The sequence below is a fragment of the Mastacembelus armatus genome, chromosome 11 (assembly GCF_900324485.2).
Source record: "Mastacembelus armatus chromosome 11, fMasArm1.2, whole genome shotgun sequence".
Lineage (NCBI taxonomy): Eukaryota > Metazoa > Chordata > Actinopteri > Synbranchiformes > Mastacembelidae > Mastacembelus > Mastacembelus armatus.
Window position 1 is genome coordinate 15215095 of NC_046643.1, and position 27977 is coordinate 15243071.

The 27977-nt window shown below is 39.8% G+C and overlaps 1 protein-coding gene across 8 annotated transcripts in view; it reads right to left on the reverse strand.

Moving 5' to 3' along the window:
- The window catches only part of LOC113126697 (sodium bicarbonate cotransporter 3-like), a 32989-nt gene extending 11120 nt beyond the window's left edge, over window positions 1-21869 (reverse strand). For 3 of the 8 annotated variants that reach the window (XM_026300771.2, XM_026300767.2, XM_026300772.2), the window contains exons 1-12: window positions 21706-21869; window positions 12740-12821; window positions 11553-11702; window positions 9477-9615; window positions 8675-8835; window positions 8277-8465; window positions 6270-6626; window positions 2318-2433; window positions 1431-1588; window positions 1004-1091; window positions 668-814; window positions 225-331 (exon numbers count right to left, since the gene is read on the reverse strand). In XM_026300771.2, the coding sequence (XP_026156556.1) occupies window positions 225-331; window positions 668-814; window positions 1004-1091; window positions 1431-1588; window positions 2318-2433; window positions 6270-6626; window positions 8277-8465; window positions 8675-8835; window positions 9477-9615; window positions 11553-11702; window positions 12740-12821; window positions 21706-21756 (1745 nt within the window). In that variant the 5' untranslated portion in view covers window positions 21757-21869. Of the gene's footprint in view, window positions 1-224; window positions 332-667; window positions 815-1003; window positions 1092-1430; window positions 1589-2317; window positions 2434-6269; window positions 6627-8276; window positions 8466-8674; window positions 8836-9476; window positions 9616-11552; window positions 11703-12739; window positions 12822-18544; window positions 18724-21705 lie in introns of those variants that run through there. The other 5 variants (XM_026300770.2, XM_026300769.2, XM_026300768.2 and 2 more) reach the window with 5 other exon arrangements.
- Between the last annotated feature and the right edge of the window lie 6108 nt (window positions 21870-27977).

The window sequence follows — 27977 nt, forward strand, 5'->3', positions numbered from 1 at the left end:
TCTCTCAAATGAGCTTTCTCCTATAGCTCTTGTTAACAAGAGGCGCTTGTCCCAGCATAATCAACACGATACATTAAACATGCCTACTTGTGACTAATAAGGTTAACTCAAGTAGGACATGCTTTAATTATCAAATATTTCTTTATTAACATACTTGCTAACATTATTTTATTGTAATAATCATGCAAAGTTGCTGCTATACAAAGAAAATGTATTGTACTTACCTCCCAGTTCTCTGCAGCTCAGGCCCTGCATGATGGTCTTCCTCCTTTTCCAGCTCTCCGGCTGGAGATGCGGTGCCATTGGGCTGAGATGGTCTTTTCCTCTTCATCTGAAATTCAAGAGAATATACAATACTTTCATGCATTTCAGTTCCTTAGCTGTCATGATGCTTTTAATCCATAAGAGGGCACTCTCAGTGTGATTGTAGTGCTATAAAATAAAGCAAAATAAAGTCAATGAAAACATGTAGTTACAGTTTGTGGAATTAGGCTTATACAGAATTTATGAGGCTTACTAAGTGTGTACTGTTTTAGTTTCTTGGTTATTGTTAGTATGCAGCTAGGAGAGAATGAACATTTCTGAAATGTCAGATGTCTGTAGAGCACAAATAATACACCTTTGTATGGATTATACAGCGACTACACAACCAAAGGGAATCACTAACCTGTGATGGGACATTCTTGGGGGGCTCAATCCTGATTGTTGGGTCCCATTCTCCAGGAGGCAGAACAGTCACTTGATCGAGGAACTCATCTATGCCAGAGAGGAGGTCCGTTCGGTCTTTGGCTTTGTATGCCACATCGTGGAAAATCTACATAATAAACAAAATTTGAAATTAATAAATGTCTTTAATTTCATGATAAATTTTCAAAGGTGATATTGTTCAAAGTCAAAACACATGCAAATTAAATTAAATATATATTTGTATGTATGCGTGTGTATGTACATATACATATATATATGTGTATATATATCCATAACTGCTCATGCTTTTTCTCACCTCATCTGTCATCAGTGTGGCCATAGATCTGCCAATCTCATGGTACTGTGGCCCTTTACCATGAGGGCCCAAAAGCAGGAAAAGAAACCTTAGAACAAGACACATACTCATGAAATAAATCATGGATTACAGTAACAGCAATACTCATAACAACAGTATATCCACTTTTCTTGTAAAAACAGAGCTAGGTTTACATATTTACAAAATACACTGTGTATCCTAAAGGTCTAAATAAAGTGTTGCTGCTGTATTATGAGGTGATTTGGTTGAAGTTGTCTCCAATGTTTCCAACATTTTACTATCAAACCAGATTTTGCCACTAGAGTACAATAACTTGCCAACTTGGGAGATTATAGTTAATATATAGAATTTTTATAATAAAAATCTTTAGCATGATATCACCCACTTCCTAATTATTATAGTGTACCTGGTGGGTACAGGCACCTCTGTGAGGCCTGTGATCAGGACTGCCGGGGACAGTCGTACAAAGGCAATTATGGGTTTCTCCAGGAAGTCCACTTCTCCTACCAGCACGTTGGACGCCTCAGCACCCGGAGGGATTTTTTTCATGAAGTTCATGTCCACCTGAAAGCAATGGAACCAGTGAAACTCTGAAGTCAGAAACACAAACAAATATGAAAAAACAGAGGGAAACAGCAACAACAGAAGAACACAAACACAAAAAAGGACAAAAACATGGGAATGTAAGAGCAGGTTGTTGGGAAGCAATGAGAAAATGTTAGCAGCATTTATAACTACATAGTACTGAGCAAAGATATTGTTATGATGCATTTCTTATCATTTTTTAAATAAATATCTCAAATGTGCATGGAAGACAGTGCCTTATTCATGTGTATAAAAGACTGTGCCTCCATCTCTCTTTTGTATCCTCTGACTCATACAATCACTGCACCTTATTTTTGGCATAATGGATGGTTTTATAATGGTAGCTACTTATGGCAACCTGCCATTTTATTTAATGGATGAGAAACTACAAAATGGTAGAATAAATGGAGGCCATGTGAGGGAGGATTTTACAAAACTAAACAAAGTTACATAACTACATAAAACTTCGACTTTGATGATCAATCTTTAGTCCATTACAGTGGAGCAATGACTAAAGATGGTGCTTACTTAGCACAGAAGAAATTGGCTGATGGGTATATATGATGGTGCTCTTACTGAAGCAGTTTTCAACACTGAAGGCCACTGAAATGTCTGTAAATGCCCAGAAACTGAAGAAAAACACTGATGGACGTCGTTCCATCCACCAAAAAGGATTGCTTCTGTGCTCAGTACTGTGGGTTAGGTTACCTTGCTGAAGTCGACACTGCTGCTTTCTCTACTGACCCCTACTTTGGATGGCCTCCTCTCCATTGCCTTGTTGCCATCCAGGTTGTTAGGCAGAGAGTTGGGTGACACCAGTGGTCCTGGGAGGGACAGGGTGAGAGGAGGGAGTGAGACAAAGCAGGAATGGACACTGTAAGTATTTAGGAGGGTATCACTTGAACAGAACAGATGAGTGGCTCACCATAAAATGTAATTTGTAATGTCATTATTAAATGTCATCTGTCGTTTTTTCTGTCAGATTTTAATTTTATAGATGAGTGAAAAAATGTTTAAGGTATTTTTGTCTGTGATTAGACTGCTACTTTATGCTATGGACTCAATAATTGGTAGGCAGTTTCTCATGTATTTGCTCTGTTTTGGCACCTGGTATAAAATCTTGAAATTATACTGCTGCCAATATGTGTTTGTAATGCAGAGCTTCAGGAAGAAAAATGTGCTATTTTAGTTTAATATTTACAGTATATTTCAGTCGTTTTAACAGAATAATTAGCCACTGCATTATAATGTGCAGTAATAACGTTTATCTTGCAGATTTCCATATATTTGATTCAAAAGAAAAACATTTCTGGTAGTACAGGATTTCTGAATTCTCATATCAACCCATTTTTGGATTATCCCCTATTAGATGGCTAAAATGAAACAAGTAGTATCTGGGGTTAGCAGGGTTTAGTGTTAATCAATGATCAGTGAATAACTGAAATAAAAAAGTGACAATACACTAAGTATCTAAAAAAAAAAAAACACTATTTGTTAAATTTGCTGTTTAACAGTTCCCATTTTTGGTATCCAGTCAAATGATTTCTCACACCTCCAACAGCAATGGCTCACCACAGGGAAAACTATATTTCACACCACACTGTGTCTCATTGCTACCTGTGTGTTGAGCCCCTTAGTCTGGAGAATAAGACCTGCTTAGTTTGAATTCATGTCAGCTGTGAGCTAAAGGTGAGTGGATGTGCGTGATATGTCTGACAGTTCACCTTTGTCAGACTTCAGTACATTCAAGTGTTGATGCTACAATATTTCTGTGCCTAATTGGCTGCACGCATCAACACTGCTTATGTGTTTTGATCCATACCAGATACAGGAAACTCTAGCACTTTAGGTGACATGAGAATGGGAGATGAAATGAGTGATTAATGTAATGAAATCAAAGAATAGCATTTGCTATTCAGAAGCAACAGTTCTTTTACCAGACGTTTCCATTCCTTTCTCATGTTCTGCATCTACATAAAAACATTTCTCTTTTTGCCATTAAGAAACCACCAAACAACACACGTTTCTAAAGGCTTAAGCAACATACCACATTCTTATCTGCAATAATCTCAAATCAAAATTAAAATGTGCCATTTCTGCCAGCATGTGGTTTGGCCAATGATCCATACCCTTGAACTTTACCCTGGAGTAACCTCACTGACTGCTGGGAAGCTGTGACTGCTGAACAGGAGCATGATTGCTCACATACCCAACAAAGCCTCTTGGGATAAGGGAGGGATTAGCTTATGCTGTGTCCACCAACACACTTCATTCAGGAAGGCTAAACTGGACTTCTCCCCAACACCAACCTTTTAAACAGTGGCGTCATAGTGCTCCCTTATACATATTCAACAAAGAGAATGAACCAAAATTTTACATATTTTCTGACTTTTGAGTGGGGCTGGTATCACTGAGACCTTTTTGATAAAAGAGCATATTAATTTATATTGTATATCATGTAATAGCTGAATAGATGTATATATTGTATGAACCGAGTTTGGTCTAGAGATTGCAAGTAAAGTACTCATACAAAGGTGTTGTGGACTGAGACTAAGTGACCATGAGTCTACCAGTTTTCTTTTTGAAAATGATCTCTGTTTCACTAATCAATGGTAGGCCAGCACGTGCTACAGGAGATGATTCAGAGAAATAGTTAAAAATTAAATTAAAAAGACCCCAAATGGAGCCTATAGTAACAAGGATTCCTTGCATGACCTGCTTGTGTGCAATTTACTCAAGACTTCAAACTCAATATGCAAATGGTCTATGTAAATAGCCTAACAGTACAGGTATGAAATTGGAAGAACATCTTTACCTTTGTATCATTGACCATAATTATTCATAACCTGAAAGCCAGCTATTCCTAGATACCAGATAAATTGCTTGATAAGTGACACATTAAAGAGCATTTTTCTGTCTAACACATCTCTCTGTTCCATGGGCGAGTCAACAGTGCACAACAGTGCAGTTTATACAACCTATAGCTTATACCACAGCACATTAAATGTCTATGATAAATGCTTAAAAACTCTCTCCAAATAATACCCCACACACTGATCTCTAGAAATAATGTAAATTTTCTGAGAAGAGGGTACAATTACTGTGCAGTCCCACCAAGACACTGCTACTTCTAATGACCTATATTTTCAATGAAGCCATTCCCAGAGTGAAACAAACATAGATGTACACACACGCACACATAGTCTAATAATAAACTGACAAGGCTTGGTTTGGGAACAACAAAAAGTCACTGTAGGTGTCAATATGATAGGACAGTACTAACACACCCTCCCTGGTCTCAGTCTTATATTTAGCCATGGTGCAGCACCGCACTGCCCTCACTACCCTCAGAATCAGGTAAAAGAAAGTTTAGTCATGATGAGCAGGAAAGAATGGGTGCCAAATGATGCAATGAGAAAAGCACAAGTTGCATGACATTTCTTTTTGTGTATATGAAAATGAGGCAGTCACTTGGGAATTAAACATGTGACAACTGAAAGGCTTTAGGATGTATATATGAAACTCAGGATGTCCTGAGACCATCTGCAAAACTCTATATTATAGCCATGGATTTTTTTTTAATTTTTTTTTTTACAGTGATTATAAGTCCAATCCATTTTCAATCCCCAATAATAACAACAAATCATGCTAAGGATATATAACGTATCAAATAAGACTGAATGCACACTGCTGGACCCAAAAAAATCCTACCCCTGCTGCAATGTTCTGAGTGAGTGAACAGCAAAGCAACACGAAAATAAACAGCTGCCAGCACATGCAATCAATGATATCCAGTGTCACCAAGTAAAACCAGAACAGTTCTGCTTAGACAAACACTATTCCTGCCAAGTTTAAGTAAACATAGGTCTCTCTTCTCATAGTTTAAGAAACATTATCAGACATTAAAAAATTATTACAGAAATTAGAGATATTTTTTATGAGGATATCCAGCTGTTCAATCCATCTATTTCAGATTGGCTTTACTGATTTTCGTGAATGTCAACTTTAGTGTGTGTGCTGTGCAGCTGGATTACAAACAAAATAAAATCAGCTGACACTAAAGGATAAATTCCTCAGACTGATCAGTGAAAAAATGTGATCAGGAAATCCCCATTGAAAAGTCTTACATGAAAGTTCTTGACTCAGAAGAGCGAGGTGGGGAAGACAAATTAAAAAAAAAAAAAATAACAGGACACATGGTGTACTATGGGACAGGCAAAACATTTTGGAAGGCAGCCATGCAACAACAAAAGGAGGAGAAGGAGGTGTGAATTAGGACAGGGCCAAGCAAGGCACAGACGCTGAGAAATGTGTAAGGAGACAGAGAGACATTTCAATGGCAAGAAGGGGAACAGGGAGTTTGAATGTTTCAGCAAGAGCAAGAGACAATAGCAGCAAAGTATGAGACAGTGGTATAGACAGAAACAGAGAAGGGAAGGAAGCAAGAATCATGAGGCTGTCAAAACTTTGTGGACAGCACAAACTTTGTGGACTGTACAGTGGGAAGAGAGTCTTAGCGTGTGAGCCTTGCTGTGGGTTATAGATGAAATGGCCGCAGGAAAGGAGGGTTGGAAATTAACAGGGAGTAGAGCTTTCATGCGAGTGCTAGTGTTCTCTGTTCAAGCCGTGACTCACACTGGCAGGCTACACAGATATTTGCCTTCTAAGGGCAGCAGCTCAAGGCCCTGGGATGCCGAAGATGCTCGCCGGCTGAGCTGTGGTGATGCTGCTTCTTCTGCAGAGTTTGGTAGGATGTCATCATCGGGAGGTGATACCACAACCTCTGGGATGCCTTGAGTATTGAGGCCTGCGCCATGGCTGCGTGGCGGGCTTTGGGAGGAGCGCCGGAAGAAAGTGGGGGTATTTTGAGGGGTGGTGAAGGGTGAGGGGCCCGGAGAGGGCAGGAGATGGTTGAGCAGGACGGAGACTCGGGACTCTTGTCTCTGGGACAGGTTGGAGACAGAGGAGGCTGCTCCCGGCTTGTGGAGAGAGAGACGTGAAGAGGACAGGCCCTCCCCTAACAGAGGAAACAATGTAAAAAAAAAAAAAAAAAAAAAGAAGAGGGGAGAGAAAAAGGAGGGAAAAGAAGGGAAAGGAAAAAGGATGGAGCAGAGGGGAAAAACATATGAAGTAGGAGTACATTACAGAGGTGGTATCTGAAAGACACAGCCGGAAGGGGTGGGCAGCAAGAGTGCAGCAGAGGTGTTGTTAGAGAGATTTGTGCTTGCAGAAACATGAGCAAAAAGAATGGCTGTGTGCAGAAGGCCGATTCAGTGAGACATGTGGGAGAGGCTGCAAGAACAAAACAACTTGTCTCATTCAACTCCAAACAAACCAGTCACACAGATCTGAGGAAAAGGTCTGACTTCAGACAGCCTTCCATGCAAGAGGAGGAGTTAGCACAATGTCAGTGCACTGTATTCAAACGTGTTCCTACCACAAAGAGAGCAATCATAAACCTCACTCAGTACGTACTCACTTGGAACAGGAACAGGGGGTAAAATAAGTATTGAACACATCACCATTTTTCTCAGTAAATATATTTCTAAAGGTGCTACTGACTTGACATTTTCACCAGATGTTGGTAACAACCCATGCAATCCACACATGCACAGAAATCAAACCATAGATGTCCATAAATTCAGTTATGTGTAATAATATGAAATGACATGGGAAAAAGTATTGAACACGTTTACTGAAATTTATTTAATACTTCGTACAAAAGCCTTTGTTGGTAATGACAGCTTCAAGTGTAATTTTTGCCCATTATTCCACACAAACAGTCTTCAAATCTTGAAGGTTCCATGGGCGTCTTTCATGAACTCTGATCTTCAGTTCTTGCCATAGATTTTCAATTGGATTCAAGTTTGCTAGAATGGCCCAGCCAATCACCTGTTTTATTTTCTTTCCCTGAAACGAATTGAGAGTTTCCTTGGCCGTGTGTTTGGGATCATTGTCTTCTTGAAATGTCCACGCTTATTTCATCTTTATCATCATGGTAGATGACAGCAGATTTCTTTGCATGTGTGGATTGCATGGGTTGTTACAAACATCTGGTGAAAGTTTCATGTCAATAGCACCTTTAGAAATATATTTACTGAGAAAAATGGTGACGTGTTCAATACTTATTTTACCCTCTGTATATCTCTCACACTACATCTGTTACCTTCACCAACCATCAATATGACATATATAATTTTGGCTTTTCACATCTGTGTTTCAGGTTTAATGATATGAAAAAGCAAGTTCACCATAGACCACAGGTACAGAAGTGAAGAATGTGATACTTTCGTTCTTAAAACCTCAGGCTGGTGCTCAAGATCTTAAAATGCATACAGTACATTAATATCACCGCAGCCATTCCCAGACAAAAGACACACAATGCTGAGTCCAGTAGCAATATTTTTGTCATCTTAAGATGTGAAAACAACTCAAAACCCAAAGCCAGGTTAGCCATACAGGTTAGCACAACCATTAGCACCCAGATTTCTCTTTCGCTAAAGGGACCGACTGCTTTAATATAGATCAATGTCTAAATTTTACTCACTTTTACCATCCACCTTCTACGCTGGCATTGAGGAATTTGAACAGTGGATTTTTAGGAACACTTCCCGAGTGGTGGAAAATATGGAGGAAAAAGAAATGCGAGTGCATCATAGAATCTCACCATTTCTTTCAAGCAAGAGTGGATCAGAATGTTTCTTGCCTATGTCAGCAATGGAGCGCACCAGAGGGATGCGATTGCTGAGCTTTCTCTCATTTTGGTGGTGGTGTTTCTTCAACATGGCTTCCCGTACATTATCACGCAGATCCTCTTTTAACTGGCCTGATGCCACCATGCTGTCTATCACCATGTCTGAGTGGTAAGAAAACAGGTAGGACAGAATCAGAGAAAACTGGTGATGTATCAGACACTGAAAATTATATCATCAGAGTAATAAATCATTCTAAAGAATCTGCTTTATACATATACAGGTAAATATATTTATTAGAATGCGACATTAGAAATACAGTAGAAATGTATAAATACAATGGATATTGTAAGATAAGTAAAGTGAAATGTACCCGCAATTTCCTCGATACTGTTGGCCCTCATATCCAGCATGACTGTGCCGTTGAGAATACTGCTGCGTAGTTCAAATAAGCTGTGCAGTGATAACGTAGCGACGTAGGGTTTACTCCACCTCTCCCCACCATCTTCCACATCCTCCTCAAACTTCAGCCATCTGTGGATAAACATCAAGAACATACAAATGCATACAAACAAAAAATGCTTTTCTCCAAACTCCAAACTAAATATCAGTTATAACTAAAGATCAGTTGCATTATAGCAGAAAGATGCATTGTTCCAGCTTTGCTACAGTTTTGCAAATTAGAAACTCACTTTCAGAGCAAATACTGAAGTGAGTGACTCATACTCCAAATCTGTCCCTTTAATGAACACAAGTTTATCAGTGAGGGAACAATCTCTGCGATGTCAGCCAATTTTAGTCACAATTATAATATGAAACTTCAAGTTCGAAGTAAAACAGGCTTTCTGAAGTTTTGTAACCTAGGGCTGAGCATGTGCTTTATCAATGTCTGTCAAAAAAAAGAATTCCAATGATTCAGGATTACACCATATTGTGAGGACTACATTAAACAGAGGAACATGATCAAGCTGAAACACATGTTTAGACATTTTTTTCTCCAAATAGAGTAACTAAAGGAAGTACTTTAATCACAGGAAAAGAATCATAAGGTTTAAATGGTATCAAAAGGTATTACAGATGAAAAGTGACATCTGTACAAATAATACAGCAGATCTATGAGTTATTTTCACTTCATGTAGCTGTCACCATGCTATTTATCCAGTTATTTTTCTGACCTGGCAGTCTCCTTCCATTCAGTGGCACTGCCATCTCTGAAGGAGAGCTCGTCGAGCTCAGTGAAGAGGTCATGAGGGACGTGCTCCTGATCATCGTCCTCTGTACCCAAAAGAAACTGGACCCTTTGGGATGGTGTGTCTGGACACAGAATGGGCAAAGAGCAGATGCTATATGTTTACACAAAAATTCTTATGATATTAGTGAGTGTTCAAGGTACAGCACTCTGAAATGGAGTTTTTAACCTCTACTACTGCTACGGAGCAGTTCCTTAAGATTCAGTCTGTGCTCTGTTGCTCTGCATGCATATGATTTACAATCCTGCTAATGGTTTCAGAGTATTACACTGATGTACATGTGGCCATAATACCTCAAAATATGCTGCCATGTGCCAGCTAGTAAATACAGGTATGAAAAAGGAGATTGGACTCAAGGAATCATCTCAAACACATTACAGTATTAGTGAATCATGTCTGCAATATCACATTTTTCCGTAAGTTTAGCAGAAGAGATTTGGGACGATTGAGTATGTGTGTCTGTGTCCCACTGGTACAAGAGTACTAATACCTTGTGAAGAATATTTGTTAGGGGTAAGGTACAGGAAGACTGGTTCATCACTATTAAAAATCTTTAGGTCAGTCACTCGTGTTACTTGCCACTGAAGTGACTGATGGATGTTGCTAAACATGTCTCTGCTGAGTGTGAGATATGGGACAATTCTTTTTGGCACTAGCAATCGGTCCACCTGTGTGGCTAAAGGAAATGCTGTTTCAGAATATTTATCTTATGATCATTGTGTGCTGTGTCCTCAGTAAATGTTTTAAATGATAGCAGAGCTCATCTTTTGTTTTGTTTGCTTCTGCCATAAAACATGAGTTTGTACATCATTAAGTGATTTCAACAGTACATTGCGTTGTTATTAAGCTTGTTTCGGAGTGTTTAGAAGACTAGCAGTTTAGGTGATGCAGCAACTTCACAAACGTTTGCACACATTCCTTAAAATGTCATAACCTTCAATCAGTGTCACAGGCCGGTTCCCAGTGGCCTTTAATGCCTTTTAGAGCTGAATGTTATATTCACTACTGAGTCTTAAGCGAAGTGGTGCTCTAACTTGGCAGCACATTGTTAAAGGGGAATTTGATTCCAGATCTCGTCTCCCTGCACTTGTGTTTTAACTAAACATTTTTTTGTCATTCTTACTGCATTTACAGACATTACAAAATTACATTTGCCAAATGATACTGCACTGCTACTTTTCCCCAATTAATTCAACAAAAGTAAATAAGTAGAGAGAATCCTAATATCGCTCCTTTTGCCAACTGCACAAACACTGGCCAAATAGAAGGAAGAATACATTCCACTAAATATCAGCAAATTCTTAATGCAAATGTCTTGCAGACAGTCAAAAAAATTAAACTGACAAGAAACTTCTACTACAGGATAGCGATCCATAGCATATGTCAAAATCCACCATGAAGTACTTAAAGAACCTCAAGTTGAAGTTCTTGGAACAGCTCTCACAATCCCCTGACTCAAACATCATGGAAAATCTGTGGATAGATCTGTGTATCCGAGACAGCCTAAAAATATCCCAGAACTTGAAGTGATCTGCAGGAAGAGTGGGTAAAAATTCCTAGTAGAGAGTCTTAGCAGGTTACAAAAAATGTTTACGAGCCATGTTTCACTTCTTTGCTATTTTTCAAAATTTCTTTAATAGGTGCATTCACATTTGAAGAAAGGCTTGGTATTTATGCCTGTTTGCTACAGGGATTACAATTACTTCTAACTACTTGCAAAGAATTTTTGTATTGATTCAAAGTGCTGTAAAATACAAGCATCAGAAAAAACACCAGTAAAATGATCTTGAGAAATACATAGAGTGACTGAGCGTGGTCTATCCTTTCTGAAGTTTGTGCAGTTATATGAATAAATACTTAAAAGTACAAAAAAACTGCAAAATACAGTTCGAATAAAGAGCAAAATAGAAAATATGAGTGGTGAGCAGGGTTGGTATAAACTGGGGGGAATTAACACATTCAGTGTAGGATTGGCGTTAAAAGTTAGAAACAGTATCCAACCATAAGAGGGGGATTCCCTGCCGTCTTCTTTCCCCTCCTCGTAATCTTTCCCTTTCTTCTTTCGGTGGTGTCTGTGGCCTCGGTGGCGGTGCTTTCGCTTGCTCTCCCTCCCCAGGGGAACATGGACGCCAACGTACACTGCTCTGTGGCCTGGAGGAAAAGAAGGCGTAATACCTATTCAGTATTTCCAATACATCATTTATCACCCAAATTACAAATGGTAAAAATAGGAAAAGGCAGCAAAGCAGGACCAGTATTTTTGTAAACATATTAAAGATAAAATACACTTTGATTTAGATCATGACCAGATTTCTACCCCGGCTAGCAATTTAAGCTAATAATCCGACAAAGCAAGTACTAAGTCAGATTAATAAATGAAACTTTTTTTCCACTTTATTAGATCAGATTCAAAATCCTACAATCCTCGGCCTGATTTCTTTATTTGTATTTTTAATTTGCAGTCTTTGGTCTCCCTGCAGCCCATACTAAAGCAAACACATTAACATTCAAGCCAGAAGTCAAAGAGTGTCCCGGCATTTCCTTTAGGTTCTCTAAATAACCTACTTGAAGTAAACCAGCATAGACCATTTGACTATTTCACCCCCCTCCTCCCCCCTCCTCACACACACCCAAATGTTTTATCTACCTCCCCTCTTTACTGTCAGGGCAACACAGAGACCAGGCTCCAAATACAAATGCCCTATTTTCACCCTACATTCTCCGCCAATACTCATTTTCCGCAGATGAGTCATCTCCTTTTGATTTGAGAAGGAACCCAGGAGGAATGAAAACAAGATGCATCACTCAAAGGCAAAGGCAACATACACACGAGCTGAACAGATGGAGAGAAATGGAGTTGGAGGGAAGAAAAAGAAGAGAGTGAAAAAGTAGATGAACGAAAATGGAGGGAAAAAACAAGACAGCTAAGCCGGACAGAAATCAGAGGGCACTTATAACATAAAGTGGAAAATGGAGATATTATTGAATGGAGGATGGAAGGTTCAGTGTGCTGAACTCATAAAGAAAGAGCAGAGCTGGGGGGGGCGACGACAGAGCATAGGGGACATGCCAAAGGGACCTACTGTAGTAATAATGTTTGTGGTTTCTCTGTGTCCGATTTGATTTAGTTTGATAAGGGGATAAAAGTCACAAATGAAAACTTTCAGTCTGGATGGGTTCACACTTACTTTCCAACTCTTCTTTTTCATAGTTTGTGTGAGTAGTAAAGCTGGTCTTTCCATGGTCAACTATTGCCTCCTCGTCTAGGCCCTGAGAATAATGGTGAAAGAGAGAGAGAGAGGCAGAGAGAAAGGACAGATAAACAATCTTTATTACATTTCATATGTAAATTGATTTTTTTCTACTCCGATTTTCATCAAGATTTCACTGGTTTATACTGCTTTACATTTTCACCTGCTTTGGTCATACATTTGCTAATGAGATTTATATCTACAGCTCACTGGAAAATAAAAGCTGCTCCCCCTTAGGAGCAGGGGATAAATACATTAAAGCATGTCTGACTTGCAATTGATAACAGACATAATAGCCAGTCAATACAACATACTACTTAAATCATGTAATATAATAATGTGGGGAACTAACAGCAGAAAATCTTTATCAGACTACAGCATGGCTCAGCTCTCTTCTTTAAAAATACAGCACAGAACAAAATTACATACAGGGTAAGGATGGCTGAAAATGTACATACTGTAGCTAATCTAGCACATTAACTGATAATGTTTGTCTTTAACTACCTCAAATACTGTATAATGTAGCAAGGTTAAGATCATCAAGGTTTATCTATGTGGTGTTTTCCACAAACTAATTGGTCTGTGTTGGAAAATATATTCATTGTTGTGGCCTCCGTGATAAAGGCTGAGTTTCATAGCAACATCAAGAGGCTGGTTACACTCATTAAAAAAAGAGATAATGACGTCAGTGGAACATAATTAGCCTGTTATCAATATTATGGAAAAATCAAGAGATCACTTATAGTAGACATAAAGCTGACAGGAAACAATGCGCCAAAGGCACATGTTATAAATATTCTTTATTAGATTATAGTGCTCCTGAAACAATAATTACAAATCTAAACACACATTAACACAACCTATTTACATTAACTAAATTTACTACTGTACACTAAAGCAAAACAGCCTACACAGTCCCTAACAGTCCCTAATGCAAAACCACATAACCCTTGTTTGGTCCAGTGCCAAGTGTCCTTATATTTAAGGCAGCCACGGTCTCCAATTCCAGCTGTAGGAGTGGCCAAAGCAGAAGAAAACATGCTAGAAGTTGTCACTGGGGGTATACCACAAAAATAAAGAAACCAGTACCTGTGTTACTCCAAGCTGTACTCATGGAAATTATGAGAAAACCAGAAAAATCAATAAAACATCTATACTCCAAGGACTGTTGAGTTTCAATCAGGCATATTTGGTTTTATGGTAGCATTTTTCTTCACACTTATGCACACTGGTCTTGTAATCCTCTGACAAAATGAACATGTGCCTGCTCACACTTAAATGGCCTTTGATGCAACACAACCTCCAAATGCAGGATCCTTTCAGTCCCCTTAACCAATCACAGAGAGGCCCTGCTGCCAAGCAGGAGAGAGTGCAAACAAAAGGTGATGATGTTAGCTACAAGCTGAAACGATACATGATATCTGGATGATATCAGGGCTTCATGTGTCTTAGCCCCAAACATGCCAGTCACCTCCACCAACAACACTGAAGGTTCATTCTGATGGAAAGCACGTACTCTATGTCCAGCTCCTGCTCTCCCTGATTCATTACTGGCATACTCTGAACAGAATATGTCGTCAATGACATTCACATTTCCACCATATTACCATTGTCTGTTGGAGGACCGCCTACAATAAATGATGCCATCTGTGACTGTGTTTGTGTGTGCGCTTGTAAGCCTGTGTTCAGTTCACAGTGGATTTGCATGATAATGACTTGCGTTGCTCTCTGACAGTTCCTTGATGATGGGCGTTAACAATTTGGCCGCAGGAAGCGGCTGCAGCAAGAAATGAATCTATCTCCAGTAACTGGAATTCTTCTGTCAACAAAAGACCAAGGGTGAGTGAACCTGACTAAGGATGATTAAAACTGGACTGTTTCCTGATGGTCATTTGTGAGTTAGAGATACTAACACATGTTCAGTTGCAATCGTGTCAGGCCAAACATAACATTCTGATCCATCAGTCACGCTGTCTAATTTCCCATTCTGCAAGAATCACATGAAACAATGTTTACAAGCAGGGCACACAAAGGTTATGTGAAACTACTTCTGCTTCAAGAGTATTGTCTTATTCTTAAGCTTCTTAAAATACCACTACCCCACATCAGTTCATGTTACCATATAAACACCTGTTTACATACAAACATTTCTGTGTTCTATGCATGTTGTTTTCAGGAGTGTGTAGTGAAGTATGTATACAGTACAAGTGTTTACGTCTGTTCTGTCCTTGATCCCACATTGCCTGATACAATTTAAGAGCACATGATGCAACCTGTCACATATCTTTGTCCAAAATAAACCCACAGTGTATCAGTCGCAGTCCTCACACCAGAAAGCCTATTATACCCACAAAGCACAGCTGTGGGTGGGCTACAGGAGCACTGCCAGTGGGAAGGGCTTGGAGGGCGGAAGAACTGCCAGCTGAGTAAGAAAAGCCGCCATATAGTGGCATTAATAGAGGGCTGCTGACAGAAGGCAGATGTGTCTCTGGCTACAACCACACAGTAAAGAAAGCCAGACTATATGCGCCTAGCTCTGTCTTTTTCCTGTGTGGATCCAGGGAGATCATGTGTATCTAGCCAAGATTATAATTCTATAATGTTTGCCATGAAACCCGTCTGCAATTACTGAATGATAAGCAATGCTGTGTGTTTCATTTTCATGGAAAGATCAGTGAGTACTCCATACAGTTAATGCCAGATAGTGATTAGGACACAAACTTAGACAAACATATTGCTCTGAATTTACACATAAATGGTATGATCTTAATCATGGAAACTCTGTGGATGTAAGGATAAGCAGAGTGTTTCCTGGCTTGTCAGTGTCCATGTTTAATGTACAGTATGTGCTTTCACATGAGACACACTGTACATTAGTCATGGGGTATATCACATTCTGCTCCCCCAACCACTGACAAAGCTGATGTCTAACACAGTGGGGAATTCTGAAACCCCTCAGTGTCAGTAGGGAACACATACCATAACCTGTAGTGTGAGTTCAGGGCATCTGAAAACATGCATGGTATCTGTAGATGATACTATAAGCCCTGTCTGGCCTTGCTCCGTACACTCTAGAGGGAACAAATGTGGACGAGTAGAAAGTGGGCTCCAAAATGACATTCAAAGAGAAGTAAAGCAACACCAGCAGGCAACGCACCAAGTGCAAGCACTACCAAACCATAAAACTGTCACTCCATCTATTCTCATCTTCTGTTCTCAAGTACCACGGTTCCTCTACTCTACCCCAAAGAAATGCTGACAATAATCATAGAATCTCAAGATCTGTAGGAAAAATAAGTATTCATGTCAAACACAAAATCATTCCTCATTTTGAACTAATTATTTATTTATAGTATTTTATTATTAGTATAGTTTCATTTTTATGCTCTCCACCAGATCATTTAGCATTAACAGCAAAATATGAATGATACCAAGTGGTAAAAATGACCCCACTTCCTTTTAGCTATATCGTTATACTCCATGAAAAACTCCAAAAAAGTCCACTTTTGTAGTATGTAGTATGTAGTATACCTGAAGACTTCATGCATTCACATTGCTCAGTAGTTAAAAAATGTGGCTAATACAAACAGACATAACTACAGGTCAGTTTTTTAGATCATATAAATATGAAGACATTCAAAATGTTCAACTACCTGCTATTGTTTCTATACTGTATCTGTTAAAATATCTTAAAGTTCTAAAGTTAAAGTTCATATCTAAAAGTTAAAAACATAATAATTACTGTAAGTGTGTCTGCATATGGGGATTTTATCTGCTTTTTACAGCAGCTTTGGTACTAAAATCACCAATTTATTCTCCCATGGGTGGATTTACAGTTCACATCATCCTTTATGTGTAAACACAAGGCTTATGTGTCCATTCTCTTTCCATTAAAACGTTTTACAAGGATTTCCCAAGTATAACATAAAGGTTGTGATGTTCAAAACAACATAGTCTTGTGGGAAAATACTGTTCCTACTCATAGTTTTTATTGGCAGATGCAAAGATGGCAATGCTTGAAAGCTGCTTTGTCTGAACTGTGTATGACCCCATTCTAAAAACAGTATTTGGATTCTTGATCTGTCTGTGTTGTTTGAGATAAGATACCTCATCATGAGGGGAACATTACTCACATGAGTGCCTAACTACAGCTAGAATTATGCTGCTGCAAACACCACATCTCTCCAAACCTATGCAGTGTTATGGAAAACATGCATCACAGAGGTTTGAAAATGTACCAGCACACAGACGCCCCAACTCTTGGCTCTGTATTGTGTGGACCTGTTACTCCTGTTAGGTGTTGAGGATTAAAACACTACAGTCCCTGCTTTTATACAATGACTTAATACACTTTCGATACAGTCAGGAACAAGATGTATGTACTTAACGTTAACAACACAACTTAATTGAGCCAAACAGCAGCAAAACACCTCTTCAACCCAACAGACAGTGAATGAAACAACCAGCCATCCAACAGGCCTGGTTATCTCTTATCTCAGTTCTTTGCCAGTCTTGCTTTACTTAGACTTGGTCCAGTGGATAAACACTGACAGAACAGAGCTGTCACACTGGCATGGAGATTAATGTCCATCTTACACTGCCAAATGCACAATTACACACTATGGATTCTAACATACTAACATATATTTACTGCCAGTATCTGACAACAGAAAGATAATAAAAACAAATTGAGAGATTAGAGATAAATGATAAATGATAAGTGCATGTTTTATATGCATACAGTATATATAGACAGAATTGCTTTCAGGAAGGTGCAGACATCTAACACTAAACAGGTGCTAGGTAACTAATGTAAACATATTGTGTGTATTTTTGCTGACTAGTCATTCAATTGTTTGCCTCAGTGGAGCCTCACCACATTTGAACTGGGTACAACTAAGAAGGCAGTCAGAAAGCTGTGATTTGTATCTAATGTTGTAGTTCAGTCTAGTTTAAACAGATGGGAAAATATTTCACTTTCCAGAAACTCTTAAAAACAAAACAGATATCGATCATAGTTTCCAGTGGATGTAGCCAATACTCCTAGATATGCACAGACTTAGCAGACACGGACACATAAATACAAAGACGGAAACCATGCCCTCTCCACCTCACACATATCTTCCTCTTTCTAAATGTGCATCTGATTTTAGGAGTCCCTCTTTACTCGTCGCTACCAATGTAGACTCATTTTTAAGCTTTGTGCTTTTAGGTACAGACTGAATGGAAACAAGCATTTCATTTCATTTCACTTTAGAATGTATATCATCTCTCCTGAGAGCATGCACCTTGTTTATATTCAAGCTACTTTAGCAGACCCATTTTCACCCCCCTATTTCTCCCTCCTCTCTTCCTTCCTGTTCTCCTTGTCCCACTCCTTCAAGCAGCCATGACTGTCCCTGGTGCTTTCCTCTTACTCTCGCTACATGAGGCCATTTAAGAGTAAAAAGGAAATGTTTCCATTTCAAGAGGTACGTCTGATAAGGCAGCGGCTTCTCATCTCCTCTTTCACTTTATTCTCCTAATCCTCTTTTTCCTTCTGGTTAAACGTACTGAATACCTGCCCCATTCATTAGCACAAACCACATTACACACTACTGTAGATGAACACGAGACAACAAACCAACACAAACACATCGATAATCAAACAAACACACAGCCACCTGATCCTGAACCAGCCAGACCGCGACAGTTAGGTACACATAAAAAAAAAACAAAACATGCAGACAGGACCAGACGTACCGTAAGCACATGCTCTCCCTCGCTCTGTTCATCCATTTAGATTACAACATCTGCAAAGCAATGGCAGCAGGGATGTTTGCCAGTCCCTTCTTTCTGGCGGTAATGTCTGTGCAGTAGGTGTGTGTGTTTGTGTGTGTGAGCTAAGCGCTAACAGAGACACTGCTGCACTTGTCTCTTCCCTCTTCCTCTGCTCATCTTCTTATACAGGAGAGGAAAAGAGAGGGAGGGAGCAAGCTGCTTCAGAACACAGTGCTGTGCTCTGCCCAGTCAGCCCGCTCTTTGCTCAGCAGCCAATCCCACCATGCCACCATGAATATTTTATTTGCCCTGCCAAGCGCTTAAAAACACACACACACACACACACACACACACACACACACACACACACACACACACACACACACACACACACACACACACACACACACACACACACACACACGTCACCACATGGAGGACAAACACACGTTTAGAGGACACACAAATGCTCACCCGCTGAGGTATTCAGGTCACAAATGAAGAGGCACCCCCAACTTGGATAAACAGAATCGGGCACACGTGTGCTCTGCATTCCTCATAGGGTGCAATAAATTGAAAAAGAACAGATAGACGTGTATTCAGAGTCCAAATGCCACCATGCCTTTGACATTCATAACTCTTATCACAAGGTTGAACATCTCTTTCAACAACCTGTAATTATTTTTACAAAGCACTACAGCTCATTTTTTTTCTGTTACAGGAGTTTGGCAAATGCAACCCATTTCTGAAACCTAAGTACCAATAAAATAATCAATTTATCAAATCAAGGTAACATTGTGGATCGTAGTCCTGTCCAGAGCAACAGCACTAGTCATTTCAGACTAATCACAAAGCCATAAAGTGAAAGGCGGAGCCAAACCTAAGACTAAAATATCTTACAGAATATAACGAATATAAACTATAGTATGATGAAATTAAATAGAAACTGACATCTAAAGGCAAAACCTACACTGAGCTAAGGGGCCAAGTAAGCCTGATTGACACGACTGAGATGTTTTCGCACTGAACTAAAAGCAAAGCCCATATGAACAAGTATCACAAAGCTAACACATACAGCTGGTTAATAAAAGATCTCAACATTTATCACAATGATAACAATGGTAATGGTATGGTTGTCAATCAATAATGCATCTGGGTCAACACTCTGCACAATCATCCTACTAGACCACAACAAATGGATTATGAAATATCCGTCCATACATATTGCCATCCTATTGTTTTGGCTTCTTCTGAGGCGAGGCAAAAATTTGCGTTTCCACCTCCCAGTGTTTAGACACAAGAAAGTAGCTTGGGGGAAATCAGTTAACTTCTCCATGTTTTAGGTCAACTATGCCTCCCAGTTTATATCGCAAAAACCAGGTTCCCAGTTCATGCAACCATCAAGGCCACAAACAGTCTAACAAGTTCTCATGTAATTGGATGAACTTTCTTACAACCTCTTACTATATAAACATCCTAGACAAATGCAGTAGCAATAGCAAAGAGTATAATAGTAACTATGCACTGCTGTTCATAACCTTCTGTTTTCTGTGTCTGTAGATTTGAAGCATTTCTACTGCCAACCCATCAATCCAGTGACTGAAACCAGGCATTGCATTAGATTGTGGCACCAATGGGTCTAATCTCATATCCTGAAACAGTGGCATAAAACATCAAGACAATAACCATTCAGTTTTATGACAGGGCATGCATAGGTTCTTCATAGTACTCTAAAAAACTATATGTGTATTTTTTTTAACCCTTCTATATGTCCTTGGATTTCCATTATGATCAGTAAGCAACAACAAGACACAGGGACCTTATCAAGAAAACGAGCTTCTGCCTAAAGGGTCCCATGTTACAAGAATGTATTGATTTCAATGCTGAACCAGGCAAGTTTACTGGACTTTTCACTGGACTGCATAAGGTCAAGTTTCAACAGACACATGCACATTTTCATTCATGCACACACACACACACACACACACATACATACATACATACATACATACCTAGACACACAGGCACAAACATAGTAGATAACCCTACACCACCACTGATGTCACACAGTCCACTTGACTCTTCAGCCAGTTTCTTTTTTAGGCTTCTTATAGTGTGTGTGTGTGTGTGTGTGTGTGTGTGTGTGTGTGTGTGTGTGTGTGTGTGTGTGTGTGTTCAATTCTCATCCACCCACCTCAGTGCTTATGTGACTCTAAAGTTTAACCCAACAGACAGGATGTGGAGCCTCTGTCAGCCACCACCCAGTTAAAACATCCTAACTCTAGTGATAGGCATAACTCACAGTAACCTATGTGTGTGACCTATGTCCTAAAAAGATGTGTTATTCAGTTCAGTGGTTATTCTTCCTCTTTTGGATTCTGACAGTACAATTAACAGCATTTCCAAACTTGGAAATGTCAAACAAGAAAGCTGGTCTATTTTGGATGTATTTGATATGCAAATGAGCTTTTATTTCTAAATGTACCGGCAGATCTGGTCAACTGACTGGCTTGGGACTGGCAGGTGAACCTGTTGAAAGTGAGCAGAAAAACGCTGCATAGCCCTTCACACATCTGTGTAACATTACAGTAGATTAGTTACAGGCATTACAAGCTGCTGTCGCACCTAACGTTACCCAGGGAACGTCAGGGATGTAACGTTAACGTGACAGTACGTACGTTTTAGTTTTTTTACGTGGGTCATAACTGCCGACAGACTTGTCAACTAACGGGACATCCTTTATCTCACTACGAATAATAGCATTTAGCGTTTTGACGTTACCTAGCAGGCTTGCACGGTCGAGCTAATTTATTAGCACGTAACGTTAGCGCTGCTATTACAAACAAATTAAGGTGAACTAGCGTTGACCAAGTAAAACCGAGACCGGGAAACGTCCATTTTTACAAACTGTCTGTTCGAATGAACGTCTTCTCTGACCTTAACTACAGACCGGAACACGAGTTGCATCCACGCCAAGTGTCAGAAATAGAAAGCCGGCTAACAATAGCAGCAGCTGTGGGATGGTGACTCCGAAGCATCCCCAGTACTTTACGTCTGCTTGGCAAAGAAGGGGCAAACAGGGACAAAGAGTCACACGAGCATAATGCTAGACTGACGCTTAATTGTGCTGAAAGGGCACTTACGGTTCTCAAGAGGGGCCTAATTAGTTCAGAAGGTTCGTCCATTTCCCTCATCTGACCTGCCACCGGTCCTCTTCCCACCGGGAACTAGGTCTCTTTCTTGCCGGGGGGCCGGGTGACATTTCACTGAACCAGGAGACTGGCTGTGCTTCCCCTAACGAGGCGCTGAGAACACGCCTCCAAAATGATTGAAATGATTGATTGCCAATATGATGTCTGACGATTTAATGACGTAATTAGGGCGGGAGCTACCGCCCCTTATCCGAACATCCAAACGGGATGTGTCATTTTTGACGCAATAGACACAGTCAAAAGAGTCTGAACTTAGCCCCAAACTAGTGGTGACGTGGGAAGGGTTTCTTTGTCTATTTAAATAGTTAACCTAGTGCTTTCTTACATTACATTTAAAATATAGTCCTTATAGTCTAAAGACCATCATAAACAAGAATCATAGACAAATACATTTAATGGGAATATTCCACCAGGTAATAGGCTTAAATTTAATCAGTAATTGTAATTACAACTACACTCAAACACCCACTTTAAAATAGTATTTAATACATGTATCCATTATCTAGGAGGGGCCTTAGCAGTAATGCAGCAGTAAAATAATGCCTTTATTCTTATAAAGCGACAACCAGACAAAGTCTTATAACATTTTGTGTAATATATTACATAGGCCTACTTGTGAGACAAAGGGTCAAAACAATAGTTTGGGTCTTAAAGGTGAAAGTATTCTTCAGAAAAAAAGATTAAATCAGCACGATGACAAGGTAGAGGCCTATTGGTTATTGTATTACAAATACACATGTAGGCTCAACAATCATGAGATAAATAGGATCAAAGTAATGTAATGTGTTTGCAAAACCATTAAATTAAATTCGTCTTATTCTCTCTACAACAGGTCCATCATCCAGCTTCCATAAAGACACCTTTGTCCATCACGTATTAACAATGGATGCAAAGACGACTGTGTAATGATTAATTTTCACCAGCAGATGGCAATGCTGTATCAATTAATTCTCTACAGTCATGTATGACCAAGAGGGCCTGGGTCTACCAGAGATCAGTACTGTCTCCATAAGTATCACAGCATTGGCAACACTCACACACCTGTCTTAAACATTGCAGCTTTCAAACTGTCTCACACTGGCCAAACAAATGTTGATTGCAGCTTCTTTTCAACTTCTCCCCGGGCGCCGCAGCAATGGCTGCCCACTGATCCAGGTGTGTGTTCACGGTGTGTGTGTTCACTGCTGTGTGTGTGCACTTTGAGTGGCAATGGAATTTCCCCATTGTGGGACTAATAAGGGTAATAACTTAACTTTAATTTAATTTTTCTCTGACTTTATAACTCTGACCATCCATCGCAGCAGAATCAATGAATCAGTCTCCAAATTAAGAAAGGGGCTGTGGGGTATTTACACATGTGGCAAACCAGCTTTATTACTTACTTTAATCTATTCTTAAAAATATATGCAGTGGCCTAGACACCAAACTGACTTCATATGATGGAACGCTTCATAAAGTTCGCTTCATAAATACTAAAAATTTCTTGATGGATCACAATCAAAGTTTTAGATGGAAGAATGCATTTTGAAGAATGTGAAACTGATGTGGGTACAAGATGGCTTAGACATGACCTTTGATAACTGAGCCTAGAAAGCCATTTATGTAGCATTTCTTCCAAACTAAAGGAGTGTAGTGCAGACTGATTAACAAAATGCTAACTCTTTCCATAAGTACAGAAAACAGCCTCAGCCATGTGCAATATTGCAAAATCACCTTCTGATCATGTGATCAATTTATCTGCAGTAGAATACAATACAGTTAGAATAGAAATCAGACAGGTGCAAACAGAAAAAGTAGTCTGTTCTTTCAGAAGAGTTCATGAGTGTCTTTCTTAAAATAGAGACAAATCCTCACCCGCACATCAACCTCCGGCATAATCACGAGGCAGCTCAGAAATAGATCTGCGAGGTGGGAGATCAAACTATCACCTCTTAATTGTACCCTGAGTCTTAAAGATGCTGAGAGCCCATTAGCGCACAAAGAAGTGTGCTGTGTACTGCTCCTGAAACATGCATCCACATAACACAACTGGGAGATGAGTCAGAAGTTAGACAAGTGGAAGAAGCACCACACTGGCATCCACCTGTGCTGGGACTCACATAAAGAGATGCACAGTGCAAGGTGTGGGGATGATGAGAAAGAAAGTTTTCTCTGGCAAAGCATTAGAAAGAAAAAAACACAGAGGAGTGCAGTTATACTAAACCAAGGCCACTGTGGAAGTAGAATTACAACCCTTGTATCTTAATGTTAACGGTGGTATCCAGTTAAAAAAGGCATGGCTGCATGACTTTTGAGGAGGCTGTGAAGCAGAAAGTTTTCATTTAGCTGTGAGCAGCAGGAGAGGATGTACTGTAGAGTTAAAATCTTAGGCGCAAGCCACCAAATGAATATCGACTGTTAAATGTTTTGTTCTGGAAACTGAAGAAATAAGAAATCCCTTTTCCCCAGAAGATTTGGTGCATGTTGTTTTTTCTCCAGTGGGGAGGCCTTCTGAGGGTGCCAGGAGAGAAGGAAGAGACTGTGACATTCCCAAATCTGTGGAGGCGCTCCATCAAAGTGCCAATGCATTGATTTTGACCACAGATCTTTTCTGTCTGGCTGCCTCTGCATGCCCTACTCCAAACATTGCTCTCAAGACCAGAGTCTAGTGGGAGCCTTAGTGCCCCAGAATCCTGTTCATCTCCACGGGGACACTCTGATAAGGGGAGGGCAGTGGAGGCCAGTGACCAGCAAGGTGTACCCTAATCGACACAGGGATGAATAAATAGTGGGAGGGGTAGGTTGTAGAGATGGTAAATGGTGATGGTGTTCTGAAGGGGAAGGTGGGAAGGGGAAAAGAAGGCCCGTTGAGGTGTGTCCCACTGCCCTCCAGAGGGAACACAGGGGTTTGAAATCAATGTGCTGTTAAGTGCAGCTTAGCCGCGGGATACTCTCTCCAACATTATCCATGCACCAGTGAGTCAGGGCCCTGCCTGTGCGCTGAATACGCCGTCTGAGGGCACCAACACAAGGCCCTTGTGCGCCTCCAGATCCTCTCACCTCTGTGCTCTCTGCCAACACTCAACGCCCTTCTCCAAACAGTTGTGGCCCTGCTAACTTGAGACTCATCTCACACCAGGGTCTCACTCACAGACCTGTGAGCATTACATCCATATTGTAGTTGGCCCACCCCCCCATGGACAAACCAGTTCCAAAGGAGATAGTGACACTAAATAAAGGACTGTGTACATAAACACCTAGGGTGAGCTAAAAACAGAACCACAGCATCATTACGACTGCCAATACCCTTGACCTCCACATAATAATGTAAAGAACATATGTTCATTAGGAAAAACAGACATGTATAGATTATCTACATGTGTTTTAACATTCAGCTAAACAGTTAATGACATAGCAAAATGGCCCTTCTTGCATCAGAAGGGGAAGTGTGTGCATTATTTTAGATAAGACTTTTAAAGCTGGATCTGACTCATGTCGCCCATTTAAAAAATACAAGCGGTTAAGTAGATCATGAGTGAAGGCATCACAAAATAACAGAGTGGCCATATGACACTCAATCTGTCACTGAGGAACAGTTCTGCAGTAATTCTAGCCCGCCTGATAATCATTTAACAGAGGTGGCATTTATCAACACATCAAAAGGGGAAATATAGTGTGAAGAGGAAACATAATCGCCACCATCTTAGTCTTGCCTGTCTATAGGTTACTTTTTAAAAGGGGTGTCTAAAAACTCTTGACCCAGACACACGTCTGCCTGTGGCTGCGTTTAGTCAGTGAGAGAAGTAATAGTGTGTGACTGAAGGTGAGGAAACAGCCTCAGGCCTTCATCTGTGTTTAGATGTCAGCCCTTCTTGGGTACATAGCCTGCTTGGCCTTTCTTACATGAACTCTCAACATGGTCACCAATGGACAACCTTAGGGAAGGGCACAGACACGCGACTGCTCAGACACACACACACAGAGAAGGAACAACATGGGAGAAGTAAAGTTTTTCTAATACACTGTAAACTGAGTGAAACTACAAACCACCGGTCAACCTCATAGGCAAATAGTAGTCAGTTATTCAGGTCTTATCCCAAAGCGCGTATCTCCTTCTAGTCAACATGGGCTGAACTTGTGGAAGCATTCTGTAGAGGTGTCTATTGATTACTATACTTCTTGCATGACTGGTTAAGAAAGACAATTTTATCGACTTGTTGCGGGATTTTGGAGTTGTTGTGATTTCCCAGGTCATGGAATATTCATCAAATAAATGATCAGACGGTGCAGACCTACAGTGGAGACTGGACAGTGGAGGAGGATATTTGTAGTTGAAAAACAAGACAGATTTCACTGCTGCAGTGTATGTGAGTCATGCTCTATTGTGTAGATATGTTCATTTGTGAATAGGAGGTTTTATTCCACTTGTAGGATGGCAATGTATTCCAAAATGATGCACTGTGGGTGACAATGGTTGCACCTTTGAAACATGTATATGTGCTTGAGTTTGTTGTTGTGTGTATGTGTGCTTTGGAGTTCCCTGCAATTATATGTTTATAGTTGCTAAAATGCAGTATTACCCTTAAAACCTGCAAATTCATGGATTGGGTCTTGACAGTATGACCCAAAAAGGTAAGAATTGCTATCTGCACTAAATTAAAACTTATGGGTGATTAGTTATGAGTGCATAACACTCAACACTCTCATTGGTTGTCTTTTAATTGTCAGTGTATCAGTTCCTTTTCACATCTCTAGAATTCTTTTCTTATGTCTGCAGTTGCTTTGGTTGTCCATTCATAAGCTTCACAGTTATTCTCCGCCTCTCCACCACTGATAAGCAGAGGTCAAGACAACATGAAAAGAAGAAGAAAAACATCATCAAATGCTCTGAAATACAATTTGCTGACATGCACAAGCGCAAACATTTTTATTCTCCAGGCTCAAACCCCCCAAGTGCCTTTTTCTTACAGCTTTCCTGAGAGGCCAGGGCAATCAAGCACTCTACCTTGTTAGGAGGTGTTAATTGGAGTTAGTCAGACTCCTCACTTTGTCAAGGAGTCTGACAACAGAATTAATTAGAATTTGAGTATGTAAATCAATTCAAATTGGGGTCCTTATGGGGAAGGATTTGAAGTATTTTTACTGAGGAAAAACAGGTGCTGCAGACACGAGCCAAGCAGTCTCTGTGTGAATATTATGACTTCTCTTTTCATGGATTTTTATCTTCACTAATCCACTTTTGGAGAGACCATGATATACAGTATAAATAGAGGTGTTGAGCTGAGTGTTGCCCTTAGTTGGACGATTGATGGACCATTTTCCATTTAGCCTATTTTTTAAGCACTCATGCCTCACATGCAGTTGCATTAGTTAGGTAAATGATAAAACGTGTGAAAACACCATGGCAACAACAGAAGGAATGGTAGGACTATGCTTTTGTATGATTTTCACCTAATTGGGTCTATGTTGTGAGTCATGTCATGTAAGACATATAAATCTCATATTTAAATCACACGTTGGTTCTTTGAATTGTGAGCTGTGGTGTTACCATGTAACACTTATTTGTAGCTTGAAAAGGATTGCTCAGCTCTTTTGTGCAGAAAATTTCTTCTATTTCCAGGAGCATAAAAACATTAAAAACCAATCATGCCTTGCCCTCAGATGTTTCTGTTGCTTACTGCACTCATTTGTAATTAGAATACCTGATTATGTTATAAAGAAATGATAAATATGGTTTCTTAGTGGAGAGGGATAATTGCTTTAAAGCAGCAAGAGTATTGAATTGTTTGCTTGCTGGCTTCCACAGGAATTGTTAACAATAAACACTTAAAATTAATAGAAAACAATGGAAGAACTGACTATATGTCATTGCCCCTTCATTACTTTCGCTGTATTTTTCAGGGATTTTTTTGTATTACTTGTTACAATATTAGTTTCATGGCAGCAACCACTCAGGGGCCTACATTGCCTACTTAAGTTATAAAATAGAGCAGTTGTACAGGTTACCCCACTCGTACACATCTACTGCTTTGGACACCACTTTTTTTTTTTTTTCTTTAGATGCAACTAAGAACGTATCTGATTCACTTTCGATTTCTGCAGCATTGATGTACATTTTAAAATGCATGGAAATTTATTTACAACTGATGACCAAGGCAGAACAGCCATTGCCTTGTCTTAATATAACATAGCAATGAAAAATATCAATAAAACATACAGAGAAA